This window comes from Drosophila willistoni (assembly GCF_018902025.1).
Source record: "Drosophila willistoni isolate 14030-0811.24 chromosome 2R unlocalized genomic scaffold, UCI_dwil_1.1 Seg167, whole genome shotgun sequence".
In the NCBI taxonomy this organism is placed as follows: domain Eukaryota; kingdom Metazoa; phylum Arthropoda; class Insecta; order Diptera; family Drosophilidae; genus Drosophila; species Drosophila willistoni.
In genome coordinates, this window is record NW_025814050.1 from 20,614,853 (window position 1) to 20,635,344 (window position 20,492).

The 20,492-nt window shown below is 35.2% G+C and overlaps 1 protein-coding gene across 1 annotated transcript in view; it reads right to left on the reverse strand.

The window, feature by feature from the left end:
- LOC6641812 (protein bunched, class 2/F/G isoform) overlaps positions 1 to 15,908 on the reverse strand; it is a 124,470-nt gene extending 108,562 nt beyond the window's left edge. Inside the window, exons 1-2 of the mRNA XM_023176019.2 lie at positions 15,801 to 15,908; positions 5,012 to 8,800 (exon numbers count right to left, since the gene is read on the reverse strand). Coding sequence (XP_023031787.1) covers positions 5,012 to 7,896 — 2,885 coding nt within the window. The 5' untranslated portion in view covers positions 7,897 to 8,800; positions 15,801 to 15,908. The remainder of the gene's footprint in view (positions 1 to 5,011; positions 8,801 to 15,800) is intronic.
- Positions 15,909 to 20,492: the final 4,584 nt, after the last annotated feature.

Genomic DNA, 20,492 nt, shown 5'->3' on the forward strand with positions numbered 1-20,492 from the left:
CTTTAACCTTTCTTTAAAGACTTCAAAATTGGGTAGATGGATGTAAGAAAATTATTAATATTCAAAAATCAAAAAGTCGTAGACTATCAATGAAAAAACAATCAACTCATATTAAAATATATATCCATTATTTAAATAAAGATACAAATAAACTTAATATTTGTATATAAAAACGACAGTTGTCAATTAATAAAGAAATTTTACATTTGATAAAGATTTTACCTATGTAACAGGTCAAATTTAGTCTATTTTGCCTGCCAGAGGCCGATTTCATGCCACCAAAATATTGAATGTTATTATTTCAGTAGCTGAAATACAATATGAAGAAGATTTTTCGCACAGGTGTGAAAGTTATGAAACTTGTCTGTCTCTCTCTTCATTTCTCTGTTATTTGCCGTGTGTGTGTGTCTCAATACTCTATTGCACGACTTTGACATAGATATTTGGAGCTGATTCTATACGTTTCTATGCATATATAATGAATCAAATAAGAATATTTTCTCTTCGTTGTGTGTGTCAGTAATTGAGGGAATATATTTTTCGGAAGTTGTTTAGAAGAAGCAGTAAAAAAGAGAAGAGGAGGTCGGCCGGTCGGTGGGTCGGTCATTGAAATAAAATTCTATAACAAAGTCGGTCAATGCCAAACTGACATATGACTACTATAACTGTATGAACGATTATTAATTGGTTTTTGGTCACAGGTTTTTTCGTTCATGTCAAAAGAATACATACAAACATATATGTATGTACTTATGTATATACGGAATTAACAAAATGTTTGCCATGGGTTTGGTTATCAAAAAGAAAAGAAAAATAAAGCAAAAAAGATTATGCGTCATTGCAGTTCATTGCCTTTCTCCATGAGTCTTTCTCTCACTCACGTTGTGTCTCTCTTTGAATTGCAGTAAATCTGTCGATTGAATTGAAACACAAACGAAAAAGAAAAAAATTAAATAAATAAATTTTCGAAATGCGGAAAAGATTGTCTTCCCTCCACACTCCTTTCGATATTCTGCCTCCTCCTTCTCCTTCCCTTGTTGGGATCTTTTTCTTCTTCTTGGGTGCCTGGCAAACAAATTATAAATGAAACGAATGAGCACAAAGAGTGAGGGAGAGAGAGTGAGATGGAGAAAGGGAGACACAGACAGTTAAAAACGCGTGTTAGACATTCCCTGAATATAATGTTGGGTGCTGATAGAGGAGGAGCTGGAGGTAGGGGAGTTGTCAGTTGGCCAAACATTAATTGGGGCTGGGTCTTGTTCTGTATTTTGCAAATATTCTTTCAAGCGATGACAACATTCTTTCTGGTGATAATTTTTTTCTCAAATGCCTGACGATGGTTGAAACCGTCGAATACTAGTTGATTTTGTCATCGAATTTGCCCAAGGGTCATTTAATAGAGGTCACCAAATTAATTTTATACCAGAATATACCATCTGAGATCCACTTTTTCAACCAGAAGAGGAAAAAGAGCTCACAGAGCCATTTGCCGGTGGGAAAATGGGAAAAATGAATACGAAAACCAGTTAGAGCGGGTAGAAACCTCATTTCCAACGACTTTGCAATACCCTAGAACTTAGTATAAACTCTGTGGTGACATTCGATTTGATCATACCCCATTTATACGTGAAGGGCTCCAGAGTATCAAGAGTGATGTGTTTTCTGTTTGGGTGTTTAAAAGTTGTCAAGTGCAAGTTGTTTGGTAGTTGCTTAGTTCACCATCCACAGACACACAAATTGTCAGTCAGTTGAACAGACGGAACAGGATGCTAAAACAAACTAAAATTCAAAAGAAAAATTATAAACTAGGGCGTCCTTCAGAAAGGGGATTAAAATGATCGGCAAAGAAATGATCTCTTATCACTTTGTTGGCCTAGTCGAAAGTAAAGAATTCTGTTTCTTCTATATAAGTTATATCTTCTGTTAGTTTTCTTTGGCATCTGTGGCTTTTCCAAATGATTATTCAAATAAATATTTTCAAACAAAAAGATTCATTGCACTCTCTGTAAGAAGGAATGATTCATAGCCATGTATAATAAATGAATAAACACTTTTTCCTCCCCTTTTTTTTTTGCATTGGAAGTACGACCATGGGAATTACATTACTCATACGCCGCATTGACAAAGTGGCTTTGGCTCCTGTCAGTTGCTGCTGCTGCTGCTGTTGCTGCTTCATCCTCATCTTCTTGGTATTGGTCTTCGTCTTGTTGTCTTTTTGTGGCTGGTTCTTGTTGCTGTGCGGCTATTTTTAATATGCACCTCCTCCCCAAGCCACATAATTCATTGTAATTTGCCTTTTGTACATTTTCCAGTTGCAGCAAAAGGAGTGTCAGAACTGATGCCACTTGACTGGAGCTATGGGGATTGGATTGTTGTTTCTTCTCCTGCTCTGCCAGCACACGAAAATGAGCAATCAAATGAACATGCATCTTACTTTCTGTATCTTTGTCTCTCTCACTCTTTTAAGTTTAATCATTTTTGCTATGCATTTTGTAGTTTATCAATCAAACGCAGAGACATAATGCCCCCCTTCCTTCTCTTTCCCTGCCTATGATCCATTGACTGTGTGTGTGTGAGTCATCATCAATGTCGCCTGTCTACTACTATTTCTTTCACATTCATTGCCCTTACAAAATGTTGCAAACAAATTAGTCATCAAATTGACTAGAGACAAACAAAATAGTTTTGGACAACAAACCAAAAAAATTGTCGTCAAACCCAACCGAGAACAAAGCAAAATAAAACAGGGCAGAAGGTCATATGCTCAATGTAAACTAAGTTAATAATATACAACTTTTATATTCTAACATGTCGATTTCAATAAGATACAATATTTTGTTTTTAGTAATTTGTTAATCAAGCTTAGATATAACTAACATAAAGTCAATTTAAGCGCCTTGGATTAGTCTAAAGTTCAATCTATACTTTTAGAAGATTGCAAAAAATGTTCTTCATAATTTTAAGTGATATGAAATCATTCACTGCACTCAATATACCTAGGAATGTTGAAAACATGGGTCTAAAACTAATAAATAAAACGAAAAATGGCTTTGGTAATATAACCGAAATAACCGAATCAAAGTGTATCTTTTTTATATGCTAAATTTTTGTAAATAAATGAAAATATAAACATAAAGTTTAAAAGAAACAGTGTGTTTTGTCTATCGAAAGAGGTTTAAGATTATTGCATTAGCTTCATATGCTATATAACCGAAATAAACCGCAATATGTTTATACAGTTAACCGTATAGATTATAAATTTATAGAAATAGATATTATTGTATAACAATAACGAGGATCTGGGATCTCGTCAATAGATAATAATTAATCGGTTAATAAGAACGATATGGTTTTTGGCAAATTTTATAATGAAAATTAACTACTTAGACGATACTGTAACTAATATATTTGAGTTCAATCAAATTTACTGGTAATATTCTATAATAACAATGAAATATTTCACTTAGCCGAATAACCGAAATAAAATGCAACGACAAATTTATCGTATCTATCCTCCCTCTTCCGGCAAATTTCTAATACAAGAAAAAACAAATGACTAATAATATACATATATTTATATATTGGTAAACAATCTAATCAATGCGTCACAATGATAATCGTATACGAATACTTTTAATTACTCAATATTCAATTCAAAGAAAAAATTCAGGAATATATGTATAGGTTTACCCAAGTCCAAAAAGAAAAAGAAATGGGGAAAATAAAAACTATTTTTAGGCTAGAGTTGAAAACGCTGTTTGGACAAGTTTCAGTGCTTTAGAGAGGTTTAGTGCCTCCTCCTAATAATCTCTTTCGTCCGTTAGTTTTTTCTCGTACGTTTTTTTTTATTTTTACGCAGATTCAGGTTCGGACTTGAACCGCTAAAGTGCAAACACGCGCGCGCCGTGCGCTGCTCTCTTAAACAAAAATTGTTGATGTTGTTTTTTTTTTTGTTTGCCTATTTTATTTTTATTTTTTTGCAAATTGGGTTTTATATGTGTTGTATGAGCTATGAGCTTGTTCGTTGACTTCTCCTCCCTCTTGCTTTCTCTCTCACTTGGCTTCCCTCTCTCTCTTTTTCTTTCTATCTACATATCTGTTGGTTGTGGCCGCCTGTGACGGGTCGCCTCATTATAATAATTTATTTAATAAAAATTCATCAATGAAATTAGTAGAGAAATTTGCGCAAGGGGGTCGGCGGTGTGTGTAGAGTGGTGCGGGTGGGGTTCGAAAGTGGGCTTGGTTTTGCCTATATGGGTGGGTGGGTGCTTAGAGCGCAGTTTTTTTTTCTTTTTGTTGTTGTTAATAGTTTATTCAAAGCCAACACGTGCGTGACCTGAAAAGGTCGCTTCAATTAAGCGCACTTTAAAGCGTAAATATAAAGAAAAAATTTGCTCAATTGCTTATACACTAACAAATAACACAAAACTGGAAGACTTTTTCTTTTTGGAAAAAAACAAAAATCTGCAGGTTCCTCCTATGGAAAACCCTTTAAAAATGACTGCTTATATTTTGATTAGTCTCAGTGTTAGATCTCCAACACTTTTTTTAAACTTAACAACTCTGTTTTAGCCGAAAACAGCTGAGTTTAGCTTGTGCCTTTTTCAGAGTTCCAATGTCCTCCAAAAATAGCCAATAGACTAAAATTTTAGTATAGATTTTGGTATGAATTTTGTTTATTCTACCAATTTTTTTTTGTGGTAGATTTTTCCGCTCACATGACTTTTAAAATATTAATTAACTTAAAAGCAGATTAGAGAACATTTCATGTACTTTTTCTGTGTTTTATAACTAAGGTAAGGCGGTTTATGACTCACAAATTTGTAAATTTTATAATATATCTCCCATTTCAAGCCTTTGCGTTTTTTCGTAAGAACCTATTCAGATCTTTCACATCCCAAGACTTCAATTAAATATTAAACAACTCTACAAACGTTTCTTTTCAAAATTAATAATAAATTCAAAATGAATTCTTAATGTTTGTAACTAAATAATTTTGATTTGGACTTACCTTTCAGTCTCGGATTCTGCATTTGGCTGCTGTTGTTGTAATTGTTGCATTTGCTGCGATGTGCTTGCTGCTGCTCCAGTTGCAGCTGATGCTGATGTTGCTGTTGCTGCTGCTGCTGTTTCCTCACTATTTGTTGTTGTTGATGTAGTTGCTGTTGTTGTTGTTGTTGTTGCTTCCATGATATTTAGATTAACATTACTATTATTGGCACTAACACTCGCGTTTGCTGTTTGTTGATCGATTGATGGTTCCACCACCAATTGTTGTTGTTGTTGTTGTTGTGGCTGCTGCTGCTGTGGCTCAACTAATGTTGCTGGTGCACTCTGCAACGTTGCAGCTGGGACAGAAACTGCTCCAGTTGTTGTTGTCGCCGTTGTTGCTGCTGATGGCATATGTGAGACAATGGGCAATGTTTGACCCTGTCCTGTATTGGCTGTGGAAGTATTTGAAGTTGGTGGCTGTTGTTGCTGCTGTGGCAGCAACTGTTGCTGTGGTGCAAAATGTATATTCCCATCAATCTGTGTGGCATTTGCAGCAGCAACGGCAGCAAATGTTGGTGTGGTTTGAGTGGTGGATGTTGGAGCTGGCGACAAAGGTTGTTGTTGCTGCTGCTGCTGCTCTATATAGCTTGAGCTCAACTGTACTTCATTCATTGAAGCAGGAGCGGCTGGAAGGGGTGCTGGAGCATTTGTGGAAGTTACTGCAGTGGTTGCAGTTGCAGTTGCTGGCGTTGAACTCGTCGTATTATTATTATTACTGGCACTAGGTGCAGTGACTGCACCAGTAGCCCCACCACCGTTACCGCCACCAGCCACATCGCTGCCATTGGGATAATTTGGATATGGCGTCGGGGTCACCTCCATGGCCTCTTCACGTTGCTTCAATTGCTGCAATGTCTGCTGCAATTGTAAAGCTGCATTTCGCGCATAATCCAAAGGTACAGTCTGTCCATGTTGTGTCTGTGTCTGATCTTGTGTATTATTTGTGGGCGTTACCGATGACCCAGCATTGGCATTGACATTGTCGAAAATCTGCTGCTGCTGCTGCTGTTCCATTTGCAATGGATGTATGCCATGCACCACAGTGGCTGGTGCCGTCATTACACCACTGGGTGGGGCTTGCAGCCCAGCTGCAGCTGCTACTGCTGTGGGTAACTGAACTTGCTGTTGCTGCTGCTGTTGTTGTTGTTGCTGATCACTATAATTCCAGTTGGCATCTGTTGAGGCAGCCTCCAAACCGCCACCTAAATGATTCTCATTTAGTTGGGTGGGCGCCACAATCATGCTTTGAGTGGTTTTATGAGGATGATGATGCTGCTGCTGCTGATCCTCCAATGTGGACTCCGCCACAGTCTTTTCATTGTTATTACCACCCGAATTGCCACCTGAATTGCCACCGCCATTATTACCGACACTAGAATGATCTAAATAGTCCATACACATCCAACGACCGCGTTTAAAGGGTTCAGTTGATTCAATTTTCACCACTTTGAAACGTTCACTCCGATGCTGCGATGCCTCTTTACTGTCATCTTTCTTATTTTTCGACCCACCCGAATTGGCAGCACTGACCACATTAATGATATTGTCCGATGAGACATTAACCTGAACATTTTGCAAACTCGACCCAGGATCGACAACAACTAGGCCGTATTGTGAGCTAGTTGGTATGACCGGAGCATTGGTATTTAATGCATTGTTTGCATAATAGACTTCCTCTTTGGAGAACGATGTGTCCTCGGACATGGAGGGGGTTTCGTTCTCCAGATCTGTGATACGACTATTGTCATCCGTATGAGATTCATCCAAATCATCGGCTGATTCATCGCCAGTATCACCGCCAGCATTTACACCGCCAACACTTGGATGGTGTTTCGATGGATGACCCACAGTCACGGAGGTGATTTGAAATGAAGAAGTCGTCTTTGGTTTGCGTGTGGTTCCACCACCAGATGCTGCTGCTCCACCAATATTTGCTCCAATAGCTGCATTAATTGATGAAGATGGTGCACTGGCAGTGGTTCCTGCACCACCACCACCACCACCATTGCCAGCGGCACCTGTTGAGCTACCGCTGCTATTATTGTGATGATGATGATGGTGATGGTGATGATGATGATGCTGATGTGGGTGATGATGATGCTGTTGTTGTTGTTGTTGCTGTTGCGTCTGTTGTGTAAGAACAGTGGCACGCACTGCTGCAGTTCCTGCACCACCACCACCTCCATTATTATTGGGCGAACTAGCCTTGGTACTACTCGCGCCGCTAGTTGTAGTTGTTTTCGGTGCCAACGATGATGTGGTGGAAGTGTTTGTCGTATTATTACTAGCTAAACTCGAATTGCTAGCGGTACGCGAAACTGTGCTTGAATCCACCGTAGAATTTCCACCACCGCCGCCTCCGCGACTTAGAGCATTTAATCTTAAACTTTCGCTAGTCGTACGTTGTAAATTGTGTGAAATTTGATAATTTGTTGATGAAGCAGCTGTTGCGCTGCTGGCAGACGTTGGGGAATGATAAGGATAATGATGATGATTACTACTATTGCCCAATAATGAATTGACTTTGGTCAATTTTCGTACACTGCTGCCGACGGTGGCATTGCCAGAAACACTGCCACCGGATACGGTGGAGCCACGCGATGTTGTTAGCAATGAATTACGTCTTTGGGCGGCTGCAACTCCCGACGAGGCATTTGTCGTCGATTGGGGCTTAAATTTGGCATTCAGTTGTCGATCAAACATGTTGTTGATTGAAGTTGATGAAGTTGTTGAGGAAGTTGTTGCTGCTGAGTTAGATTGATGTTGCTGTTGTTGATTTTGTTGCTGATGTTTTTGGTGACCGGAATCTTCTTTGCTATTTGCTGCACTTTGATTCTCGGCCATAATCGAAATGGTTTGCAGCTGACGTAAAGTTTTCAGCAAATAATCCAGGATTGCTGAAATTGCCTCCAATTGGATTATTTGTTGATGGGTTGAGTAGTATTTTATTAAATTGTTGGTATTGGTATTGTTGTTGTTGCTATTGTCAAAAAAGTGTTCACTATTGTTGCTGTTCTATTTGAGTCGATTTGCCCACTTCAAAAATGAAACTTGCCACCGATATTTTAGCCAACCGACGACGACGATACATAGTGACGTGACAATACGACAACTCTTCGTCACTCAGCAAACCGGCGAGACACTACGACGACGACGACGAACATTAAACAAATGAAAAAGAAAAGAAACAAAAAAAGAAATAAAACACGACGAACACAAGCAAAAGGAGGGTGTATAAACACTTAAATATTCTCCTCCTTCTCAACACACACAAAAAATATTTTGATATTAATTTTCTGCTTTTTAGAAGTTGGCTTCAATGACTCCTTTTATTAATACAGCGCCATTCAAGCGCTTTTCGAGACTTCCCACCCGGTTGTGGGTCGAACGATCTTCTTCACGACGCACGCGCAACACTGCGGCAACACTTGGTAGGCACAAGGGACGAAGACAACGACGACGACGACGAGGATGATGATAATGATGATATTGACGTTGACGAAGAGACACACAGCTCAGCTGTTGTTAATTTGTTTTGGGTTAACTAAGAATTTAAATTTAATTTTGACTAAAAATTAAATATATTCATCACTTTGCACTATATTCTTATTATTTGGTTTCCTGTTGGCTTTTTATTTTTTATCTATTTCACACACAAATAATTTAAAATTTATTTTTCGTTGAATTTGGGACTTTTTCGTCAGGTTTTACTAGCAAATTGCTGTAAATTGTTGAAATTATGAAATTCCTATAAAGAGAAAGAAAATATAAATTAGTTTTATTTTGGAAACATATGAAAATTAGCCTAAAAACTCCATATAAATCAATTTCCGTCTTAATAAACTAGACTACAATTTTCTAAAAAAGATATGTACAAAAATACAAAATATTAAAATATTTCGTGGAAAATGACTTGCTAACTAAGCAAAAACTCGTTCATTAGCATAAACCTTTGAAAATTTAAACGTCCATAAAATGCTAATAGCTAATCAAAATATTAAATTGAAATTTAGCCACTTGTATTCTTAATTCAAAGAAGACAAAATAAATAATTCCAAAAACGCAAATTCCATGACACAATACACATATTTTTCATTTTTCTTTGGGAAGATGTTTTCGATTTCTTCTAATTTCATTAAATGTGCATTAAATCTTAATCCAGTTAAACCTTTTTGTCAGCTTAGTTAGATTTACTAACTGCGTAGTTATTCTTATAACGACAAAAAGATGATGATAATGATGATTTTGTTTTATTATTATTGATTTCATGTACGTCGTAGTTTTTTGTTGAATTAGTTAAGTGCTGCTAAATTAGAATGGTACGGAGAGGTTTATTTCTAAAATAAAATAAAAAAAAACAAAGCATTTTCCGCTCTATCTCTTTTCTTCTCTCTGTGTTTGTGTGTGCCTGTCTCTCTCTCTATCCCTCTCTTTGTTTCTGTATTTGGCATATTTATTTTTTGCGTTTTCAATATTTATCTTTCTCGTTTCTTTTTGTTTTTTTTTTTCTTTTATTATTTAATCGATTTCGTTTACGGAAATAAGTGCAAAAAACAACGACAAAAAAAAAACACAAAATAAAGTTTGCAAACATTCGCGTGCCCGAGGTTTTTGTCTTTGTTTTTTGTATTTGCTTTTGCATTTGTTAATAGCCGTAAACAGATTTTGGGTTTTTAGTTTTCTGGTTTGGTTTTTTGTCGTTTCGACGATCATTCATAAATTGCGTGAACTTTTGTTTGAACTCTGCGTGTGTCCCCCGCCTGAAGGCACACAACAGTAACAACAAACACAATCTAGACCTTGTAGCGCAAAACCCTCAACTCATTACCTATTAGGTAGGTAGAAAACGAATTATCAATTATAGGTCAACACTTTGAGAGTCTATTGGCCTTGTTTTTGTTTGGTACCCACACAAAGTTGGCGTTTTTCTGTTTGGCACAGGTGCTAAGCAAATTTGGCAAAAAACAAACGATCACTAACCATTAATTTGCAAAATACAAAATAAAAAAAGCCAAAAAGTTCTACCACTCATTTTAACATCATCTCCAAGATGACTTAATGGTGGGAAGAGATATTCAATATCAACGAAATATCGATAGGAGAAACCAAATAATTATAAATCGTTCGATTTGTTTAGATTTCTTTCGAAAATTTACAAAAAAAATAACTTCAGAAGTATTAAATTTCCTTAAAATTTAAACATTCTTAGTTATCAAGAGCCTTTTTGGAGGAGAAATTTCTTTAATTAACGTCAACGCGTCTTTAGATACTTTTATAAACCTCAAAACCCTTTCGCATAAAGAGCAACAGGGGATTAGTAGAATTTTCTTGCATAGCGCGCCTTGTGGAATTTGTTTATCCATTTGTAAGACCATCAAATTCGAACCCACCGATATTCTTCGTCAATTTAGGGCCAAGATACTTTAAACCGCGCGAATATATTTCATATATTTGTTGCTCATTTGCTTAGTTTAGTAAACATGTGGCCTTTTTTGAAATTATATTCTGGAAATTTGTGGAGGTTTCATCGAATTCAACGATAAACTTAACCATTTTGAAGTCTTTATGTTAAAAAAGATTTATTGCTAAACAACAAATCAATTATTTTCTTGGACAATTTTTAGAGGGGCATAAAAAACAATCTTAGCAAGAGAATTTCACGAAATTTTGTATACTAATTTATATGCAATGCATATAAATTTATACTCTCATGCAAGTTCAGTTGATTTCTGCGATAAGCTTAACCAGTTTGAAAGGTTTATTGCGTTATAACTCAGAAAATATCCAATCCATTCGTAGTTAAGTTAAAAAAAATCCATCTAAAATAGGAATCGATATGTTTAGGATAACTATAGGGAACTATTTTCAACTCAAATGTAAATAAACAACTTTAGTCTGTCTTCTTCCCTAGAATTAGATGTAATTAAGAACCAAGCTAAATGCATAATTGACAAACAATGCAAATTTGAGAGTGTTAAGCACATAAATTTACAAGTATCTACTACTAGACTAATCTATTGTTAACTACTAGGCTGGTTGGCTGCTCCCCTACTATTAGTCATTTTGTGTGATTTTTCTTCGACCATTTTAGTGCTGTTGCTCATAAAACTCTTTCAATCTCGGAATTCATCCTTTCAGATGCACCCAACCCATGATAATCAAAGTATCTTGTAGGTGCCAGATTTTGCACACAAAACAGATAAACTAGGCACAGGTGGTGGGGTGGAGGGACATAGTGAAACACAAAGAGAGAAAGAGAGAGAGAGAGAGAGAGAGAACCTATACAAACAGTAAACAGATGAAGAAGAAGGTGGAAGAAGAAAGAGAATACGAAAAGTGCAGAAATGCAGACAAACTAGAGAAGCAACAGCAAGAAGAACTAATTGCAACGACAAGAAGGCATAAAATCGATGAACCAAAGGCAACAACAAACTAAAAGAATGAGCGGGAGAGAGAGAGAGACAGAGTGACAAAGAGAGCGAGCGAGAGAGAGAGAGCAAGCGCTTTAAACAAATTGACAGAGAGAGTAAGTAAGTAAGCATGAGAGAGTGAGGAGGCCGGACAGGAGAAAGAGGGGGGAGTCTCCCTATTCCTTTATCGTTTTCTTCTTCTTCATCCTCCACATCTAGTTCATCTCTGCTTCCTAAAACGTGGGCGCCTACAAGTGAGCGGGGGCCTCTCGCATACCGCAAAATAGCAGAAAATAAAAAAAGTTAAATCAAATAAAACATAAAAAAAAAAAATTTGCAAATTGGCAAAAGGCAGCAGAGAGAAAACAGCTCCAAGAGAAAGAGAAACAGAGAGCGATGGCAAGTGGGCTCTCCCAATCTCTGTCTCTCTCCTGCTCTCTTTCTCTCCCCTCTCTCTCCAACGACAGCTGCCGGTAATCAATATTGGATAAAAGAAAGAACAAAAAAAAAAATTATTTTGCAAATATCGAAATTTTTATCCAAAAAAATTAACAACAACAAAAAATGAATTTAAAACAAAATAAACTGAAAATCCAAAAAAACTCTTTGCCACACGGAAATGAGTCAACAAAGAGAAAAGAAGAAAGCACGAAATATAAAAAGGAAGTACAAACGAAACAGACAATAAGAAAAACAACAAAAAGAAAAAAAAAAACAAAACGGAAATTGCAATGAATCGGATTCCGATCAATTAGGAATTTCGAACTGAAGTAAATACAATGCATATATATATATAATAAATCATATAATAAACATGTCAAGCCCCCTTGCGAAAAATATGACAGACTGGCAACTCTGTAGCTCAAGCAGGATGAACTGTTATATTTAGTAAAGGACCAACACTGAAACTGAAATGATCTGGCAGCACTGGCTAGGGCTAGTTATTCCTTATTGATTCTTTGATCTACGTAATAATTAATTGCTCAGACTATAGAGTAAAGAAAGGGACATAAGATTTCATAATATCATATATTACATAAACAATGCGGGAATTCATTCTATTCAAAACTAAGAGAGATATAACTCCTATAAATAAAGAATAATTGTTTATGGTTCCACAACTAATTCCTATTTTATAAATATATTATTAATATACGTCTGGAAAATCCTAAAACAGACATAAAATTTTGGAGGGATGAACGAATACATTCAAAACATTGTTTACTCTGAATCGATACTCATGTTCGAATAGAAAAGAAAGGAAGGAAACCCTCAAAACCGACTTAGAAACAACGAATACATTCAAAATTTTCTTTACTCTGAGAACAGAATTCAATCAATATTCATATTCGAATTTAATCAATTTTTATATTCATTAAATCTTTAATTATGCCGATATTATTATTCATTTCAATAAATTTGTATCAACTTTTAAAAAAGTGAATAAAGTGTAAATGATCGAATCATTCGAACATAGAATTAATACTTGAATGAATAATATTCATTTAATTCGTGTCAATTTTAAAATACACTCACGAAGCTCTCAAAATCCTGTCCCAAACTTTATTTTCAGTTTTTTAGAACTTTAAGTTAAGGGAACTGCGAAAACTGGATTTTTAGGAATTTTCTAACACATTCAATCCGTTTACATGCCTTTCTTTGTCAAGTTGTATCTAATAATTGTTATTTATCAGAGACATTTGATATATATCTGGTAGTTGGTGTCTGGTGCCAACAAAGTGTTGGCTCTAAAGGTTGACTTATTACATGTAAATATTTATTTTCACAATCATTTGTTTATGACTATTTCTAGCTGTAGCACAATATTCATCTACAGGCATGTCCATTTAAGGAGTTCTTGCCTATGTCAAACATGTTGAAAAAAAATAAGCTATATATGTGAGGGAGATACCGGAAGCTTCTGGACATGTTACTTTTCTCCCCCTGTCAAATCAACCAATTCTAGATTCTGATATTCCATACTCGCTGATAATCAAGCATTTGTCATCATTATAATCATATATGATATGGATTTCATAAATTCATATTAATGCACTATATAGTAATAATGACATCATTTCATATCATCTAGTAATCTATGGAATATGCAAAAATGGAAAGTTCCGAAGATGTAAGATAATATAATCAGAATCATGCTTCAGAACCCTAAGTCTATCAAATTTAAATTCACTACAAAACCAGAAAAAAACACTTTGTTTACAAATTTATGAATGATTCAAAACTAATGATGAATACCTATAGAGTTTTTTAACTGAAATTATTGGCCTTGTACGTTGTCAATAGTCGAAGGAAGCTTATTACTGGGATTTCCAACAAGGCCCTAGAGTCCGAAGTTTTTAAAGTCTAAACTAAACTACCAATGAATAATGAATTAGAAAATTAAACCTAAAGAAATTAGAGAAGTAAGGCATCATTTTCAAACAGTTTTGAAATTCTTTCTTCAATGGGTTTGTCTACTAATCTTTGTACTATATATGCGCTGTATTAGACTAACGATAGTTAGTTTAATATCTCTCCCATGTGGTTACCAAGTTTTTTTTTGATAGGTTATCCATTTTTGTATATCCAATTTTATAGTTTTCTCACAGAGAATCATAGATCAAGCACTTAACACAGTTCAAATTGTTCTTATAGAGTTTTATTTTTACACTGATTGTCACTTGGTTCTAGGATTTTCATATCATTTAACATAATTCCATGTTTTGGAAACTGTCTTAGAACCATTTTGGCATAAAGTTCATTATTTTATTTCAGTCTTTTCTTGTTGTTGTTGTTGTTTTAGGAAGTCCATGTAAGGTATTTGAAGAACCGATCACCGATCACTTTGAGTTGAAACAGAATAATGACAAAGAAGAACCTTTTGAGCTAAACTCAGAGGGTCTAGAGTTCTTGGAAATCGATAAGATCTTCTTCTATATATACAGGAAAGTTTTACTTATGTGTATAAAACAAAAAAATATTATATTACAAAATTGGCAGAAAAATAAGTTATCGTTTACATTTTAAAATAAACAATAATAATGCAAACAAAACAAAAACAAAAACAATACTAATGTAACGAAACAGCTGATTTTATAAACAAACAACAACAAACAAAACAAAATGAAAAAAGAAAACAACAACAATAAAGAAGAAAATAAAACGAAGTTGGATCAGTCAGCAGCAGCTGGAAGACAGCAAGAAAGAAAAGTGTAAAGAAAGAGAGATAGAGAGAGAGAAAATCTATAACAAAAACCAGGAGGAGTAAAAGGTGCAAAGTACAAAAGAGAAAGAAAAAAAAACACAATTATTCTTGCACTTCACTGAAAACACTTACACAGTAAATTGAATTGAATTTCTTTAAATTAATTAAATTGAATAATTTTTGTTAGTTTATTTTGTAAAAAATAAATTCCTTTTTTTTTCGTTTGCGTTTTGCTAATCGGACAAAAGGAAGGTAAATGACAGTTTTGACAGTTGGCTGGTTGGTTCCACACTCCGAGAGAACCACCGCGCGAGAGAGAGAGAGAGAGGGAGACAACAAGTACGTAAGCAAGAGAGTAAAAATTATTCAGAGAGCGAAAAAGCGTGCATGAAAGATTCGCAAAAAAAAAAAGAAACGAAGAAAAATTGGCAAAAATTTAATTTTGCAAAAAGCAAAATGCTCAAAGCATAAATTGTTGTTGTTTAATTTGTTTGTTGTTGTTGTTGTTGTGGTTGCCGTAAGCAAACATTTGGGCTATTCCTTTGGTAAAAATTAACAGAATATAAAAAAAAGGGGAAAAAATTGTATTTCTAACTTAATTTCCGTATAAATTCTGCTGCGACTAACACTCTCTCGCACACACACAGAGACAAGAGAGACATAAAGAGAGACGGCGCTCTCTCAGTTAGTTTGTCGGCAATTGCACACAGTTTTCTTTCCTTCTTCTTTTTGTCTCCTTTCTTCTTCTTATGCTATTTTTTTCTTCTTGTCACACTTCTTTTTTTTTGCTGTTGGTTGATTTCTTTTCGTTTTGTTTTTTGCAAATAAATTAATTTTTCAACGTATATAAATTTTCCATTCTGCTTTTTGTGCTCCGTTTTCTTACTCACACACACACATGCATACAGTCAACGAAATACACGCACACATTTATGCTCTTCTCTCATGCATTCACACAACACACACACACACACCGATAAACTCAACGCACACGTCACACACACACACTCTCACGTACGCACATACGAAATTTTTTTTCTTTTCTTCGATTTTTCTCTACATTTGGCTTGGCGTTGGCTTTACCATTTGATTTTTAATTGCAATTTGTTATTGAATTCAATTGGCGTATTTACTTTTTGCTTCGATTGCTTTTGCGGTATAATTTGTTGCTATTTTTTACTCCGCGAATAACAGAAAAACCAAAAAATACACTTCTTCTCTTCACCTTGAAAATTGTACTAGAGATGGCAACCATCAATTAGAGATGGCCACTATCAATTAGAGATGGAAGACCCATCAGTGGCGATTTATCCGGTTCCCGGTATTTGTTAATCGGTGCGCACTATTTTTTAATAATTGCCGCCCGCTATTGTTCTCCCATTATTTTTATCCGCCCTCGCCACTATTTATTTTCAGTGCTGAGCGCAAAAATTCAAATTTACAATTGTACTCTTACTTACCACAAACACCACAATATTATTTACGACCGTATTCAACACCGCAACAAGATAACGTTCTATACTATTATAACCATTAACCAAGCAGTGCTTAATAGAAAAATGATGCACCACATAAATGAAATGTCTTTAGAAGTGCCTTTATCTCTTTAGAAGTGGGGATACATATGTACATGAAGATCTTATGGAATATTTAGAGCTATCATCAACTTCTCTTTCCATCACCTAACAATCTCCGAACTTTATAATATGTAAAATATAAACTGAACTACTTTTTCCATGTCGCAACTTAGAAAAGTCGCCAAAAAAATCGAATTTATTTCTGGCATTTTTATACCCTTGCTAAGAGTATTATAAAATTGGTCAGATGTTTGTAACGCACAGAAGGAGACGTTTCCGACCCCATAACGTATATATATTCTTGATCAGCATGAGAAGCTGAGTCGATATAGCCGTGTCCGTCTGCCCTTCTGTTCGTCCGTCCGTCCGTGCGTATGCGTTTTACTCAACCATTGTAAGAGCTATCGGGCTAAAATAAATTTCTGTGCTTTTTATTATCTGGGGCAGATCAAGAATGAAAATCTTTAGGATCGGTCCACTATAACATATAGTTTTATACGAAATGTAGGTGAAGCAGTTGGAGTATCGCTTTAAAGTTTACTCATGTGATAGTATTGGATATAAAACGTCATCAACGAATAAATAGAACACAAGTTACAGTTATAAATCAGCTGCCGGCAGCGCTGCTTGCTGCCTACTATGCCATTGGTCGAAATGGACACACACACACACACAGACGCAACGCTACAGGAACTCTATGTGTATGCGTGCCGTGGCTTGCTTAGTGAATAAGGGAAAAAGAAAAAAAAGTTGTAGTAAAAGGAGTAATAATTTGAATGTTTTGAAAATTGAGTTGCAGAATAAGAATTCTGAAATATTATTGCCAAGGACTGCAAGGGTATATAAACATCGGCATAGCCGAAGTTATCTTCTTTGATATTTTTTAATTGATTATGTGAGAAATATTTTTTTGTGAATTTCTCACCGTAAGGAAGCTTACTTGCAAATGAAGATACTAAAGAATAGATGAACAAAATATACGAATTTAATTTTTATAAAAGTTAATAAAAAACAATAAACTCAAGGACGTTTTAATGTTATGTTCGTGGTTGACATTGTCCATCTTGAGAAGCGGCTCGGCCAGGGCAAAGTAGAAGGTCTCTTTCCCCATAAACTTGGTTCTTTCGGCAAGATTCTCCCCAAACTTGGACAACGATTCCAGGTACATGTTGCCCAATGAGGGAAAATAATTCAATGTTAAATTTAAGATTTTAAAAACTCAATAAACATTTTTCCATTGCCATTGTGGTACCTCCGCCAATTGGTCGCAAACCGCAAACTACTCAGCATTTGACCTCAGAAAGTGAACATTTTAATATGGATGAAGTGCGCTTCAAGCGGAAATGTAACTTGCCACTACCATCTGCACCCACATCCACATACGAAAGGAGTTTGCAGGTCCACTACTTAAGTGAACAACAACAAAAAATACTTATACTTCATAAAGGAATCATTTCTTTCGTTTGTAAACTACAGAAGAAAAGCTATTTTTGTTCCAGGATAGTAAAGGGTTTACGGAAATCATGGACATATGACATAATCATGATGTCATACTCATAAACATATAAACGTTTCCTAATCGAAAAACAGAATCAGCCGGCGTTTGAGCCCAAAATGTCCATCACCAAGGACATCACATGGCCAAAACCACAACTACAACAACCAGAACCAGAACCAGAACAGAAACCACAACCGAAATTTTTAATAATTAACGCCAATAAAAAAGATAAAGTTTCAATGCAAAAATTAGCAAAAAGGTCTAAAAGATTTTTTTGGTTAACTCAAATTATTCCTTGGAGTATTAATAATATTGTACAAAAATTGTAATTTTTGTTCACATTAAAAAGAAAAGAAACATAATTTCAATAATTTTTCCCGTTTTAAAATTTTTTTTAAAGACTTAAACCTTTCAACCAAGAGTACCACTTTAAAAATAAATTTCATAGTAAGAAAGAGAGAGAGAGAGCACCTCGTTTATTCGCCCATGATAGAATAAGTATAAGTTGGTCCCATCGGCGTGTACCTTACTTATTTCATCATGGTCTGGGCACACAAAGTAGAGCTGGAACAAATATCGATAGTACTATCGATACATCGATGGTGTTTTTAATCATCGATGTTGGGTAATCACTATCGATAGTTTTTAATTTTTAAAGTGGATTGAGTTGGTTGAGAAATTTGGAAAAAGGACCAACTACAATTGCACTGCATGGTCTAATTATCTAAACAATGAAAAAAACCAACAAAGTTTAATTACTTTTTTTTGCGCTGATTTTCTTTTAACAACACCGGAAACTTCGATGGTGTCAAATCAGCTCTATTGCACGGTTCGTGTTCACATTCTAGGGTGGAGAAAACATCGCTAACATTTTCGATATATCGATATTTTGCATTTTTGTGAAGCATCGATTGATGGTAACAACTATCGATGCTTTCATTGTGCATCCCTAGCACATCCCTCGGGATGAGTTGCATAATTCGATTTCATTTCCATTAGGTTACTTGCCGACTGCTCATCATTATGAAGACTTTAAATTTTGTAGTAAGCTGAAAAAGTAGATAAATAAAGCGAACACACACAAGTGCTCATCATTCATTGAGCAGCACTTTACTTCTATTCACTGCATAAAAGTATAAGACAACTGACGTTTCACACTTTCTTCTTGTCCTCCTATTAAAATGTAAATTTTTAATTTTATTCATTATTTATTTTTATTTTTTTTTTTATGCCTATTTTTCAGTATAATTATAAAAGTCTCATACTTAAAAGTCAAAGTGTCTATGATTTCATAAAACGAAATACTTTCTGAGACACAATGCCCCGCAGTTTGTTGATGTGAAGAAGGAAAAAAAAAAGATTTGGAATAAACTTCTATACGTTCATATGTATGTATATATAGTTACTATCACGCCTCCGTGTTTATATCGCTCTTCGAAGCCATTTTTTATTCCGATGCCATATTTCGTTACGTTACATTTTACCAGAAGTTTTGGTCTAGCGTTATTGCCATAATCATGGATCCATGAAAGGAACTCTCGTTAAACCCTTTACTATCCTGGAACAGAAATAGTTGTCCATCTGTGGTTTACCAAAGAAGAAAATATTTTTTCAAGTGCACCAAATTTTGCATAATCTGCATCGCATGGTTAGTTTCTGGGCTGACATGGGGCAAGTAGAGACCCAGGAATAATTATTTTAAATCTTGGCCCTGGATAATTTTAACTAACACTGAGTCTACAGTGACATTGTGAAAGCAATCAGCCAAATTTGAGAGTTAAGAAATCGCCATTATCCCAACGATGTTGGGATGTTTCAAATCTCTCAGCTCATTCCTTCTTTACTATCCTGGAACATAAATAGCTTTTCTTCTGTAGTTTACAAACGAAAGAAATGATTCCTTTATGAAGTATAAGTATTTTTTGTTGTTGTTCACTTAAGTAGTGGACCTGCAAACTCCTTTCGTATGTGGATGTGGATGCAGATGGTAGTGGCAAGTTACATTTCCGCTTGAAGCGCACTTCATCCATATTAAAATGTTCACTTTCTGAGATCACATGCTGAGTAGTTTGCGGTTTGCGACCAATTGGCGGAGGTACCACAATGGCAATGGAAAAATTTTTATTGAGTTTTTAAAATCTTACATTTACCATGAATTACATTCCCTCATTACCCACAAGGACCAAGTTTATAAGAAATGCGGTATTCAAAAACCCTTGCCCTGGCGGAGACCCTTCTCAAGATAGTTAATGTACAAGTGCATAGGTGCATGCTAATATATGTATGCATTAATTATTCAGAGTTTGTGAGCATACATATACAGTTTTTAACCTGATCCTGATCCGGATGATGAAGATTCCGATCCGGATCCCGATGCAGATGCCGATTCTGATACTGAATTGGACTGTGCGATTCCCTTTGCAATCATTTGTAATACTAATTTAGTTAGTTATTTCCCAAATTTTTGCTAAAATTTCTCTTTTCCAAATGTAAAAATACATCAATTAAGATTTTTTATTAAACATACTGAGCAAGCGCCAACGCTAAATTAAGTTAATATATAGTTAATTAAAATAAAATTTAACTGTTTCCAACAAAAATTACAATTTTTGGACAATATTATTAATATTCCAAGGAATAATTTAAGCTAACCAAAAAAATCTTTTAGACCTTTTTGCTAATTTTTGCATTGAAAGTTTATCTTTTTTATTGGCGTTAATTATTGAAAGTTTCGGTTGTGGTTTCTGTTC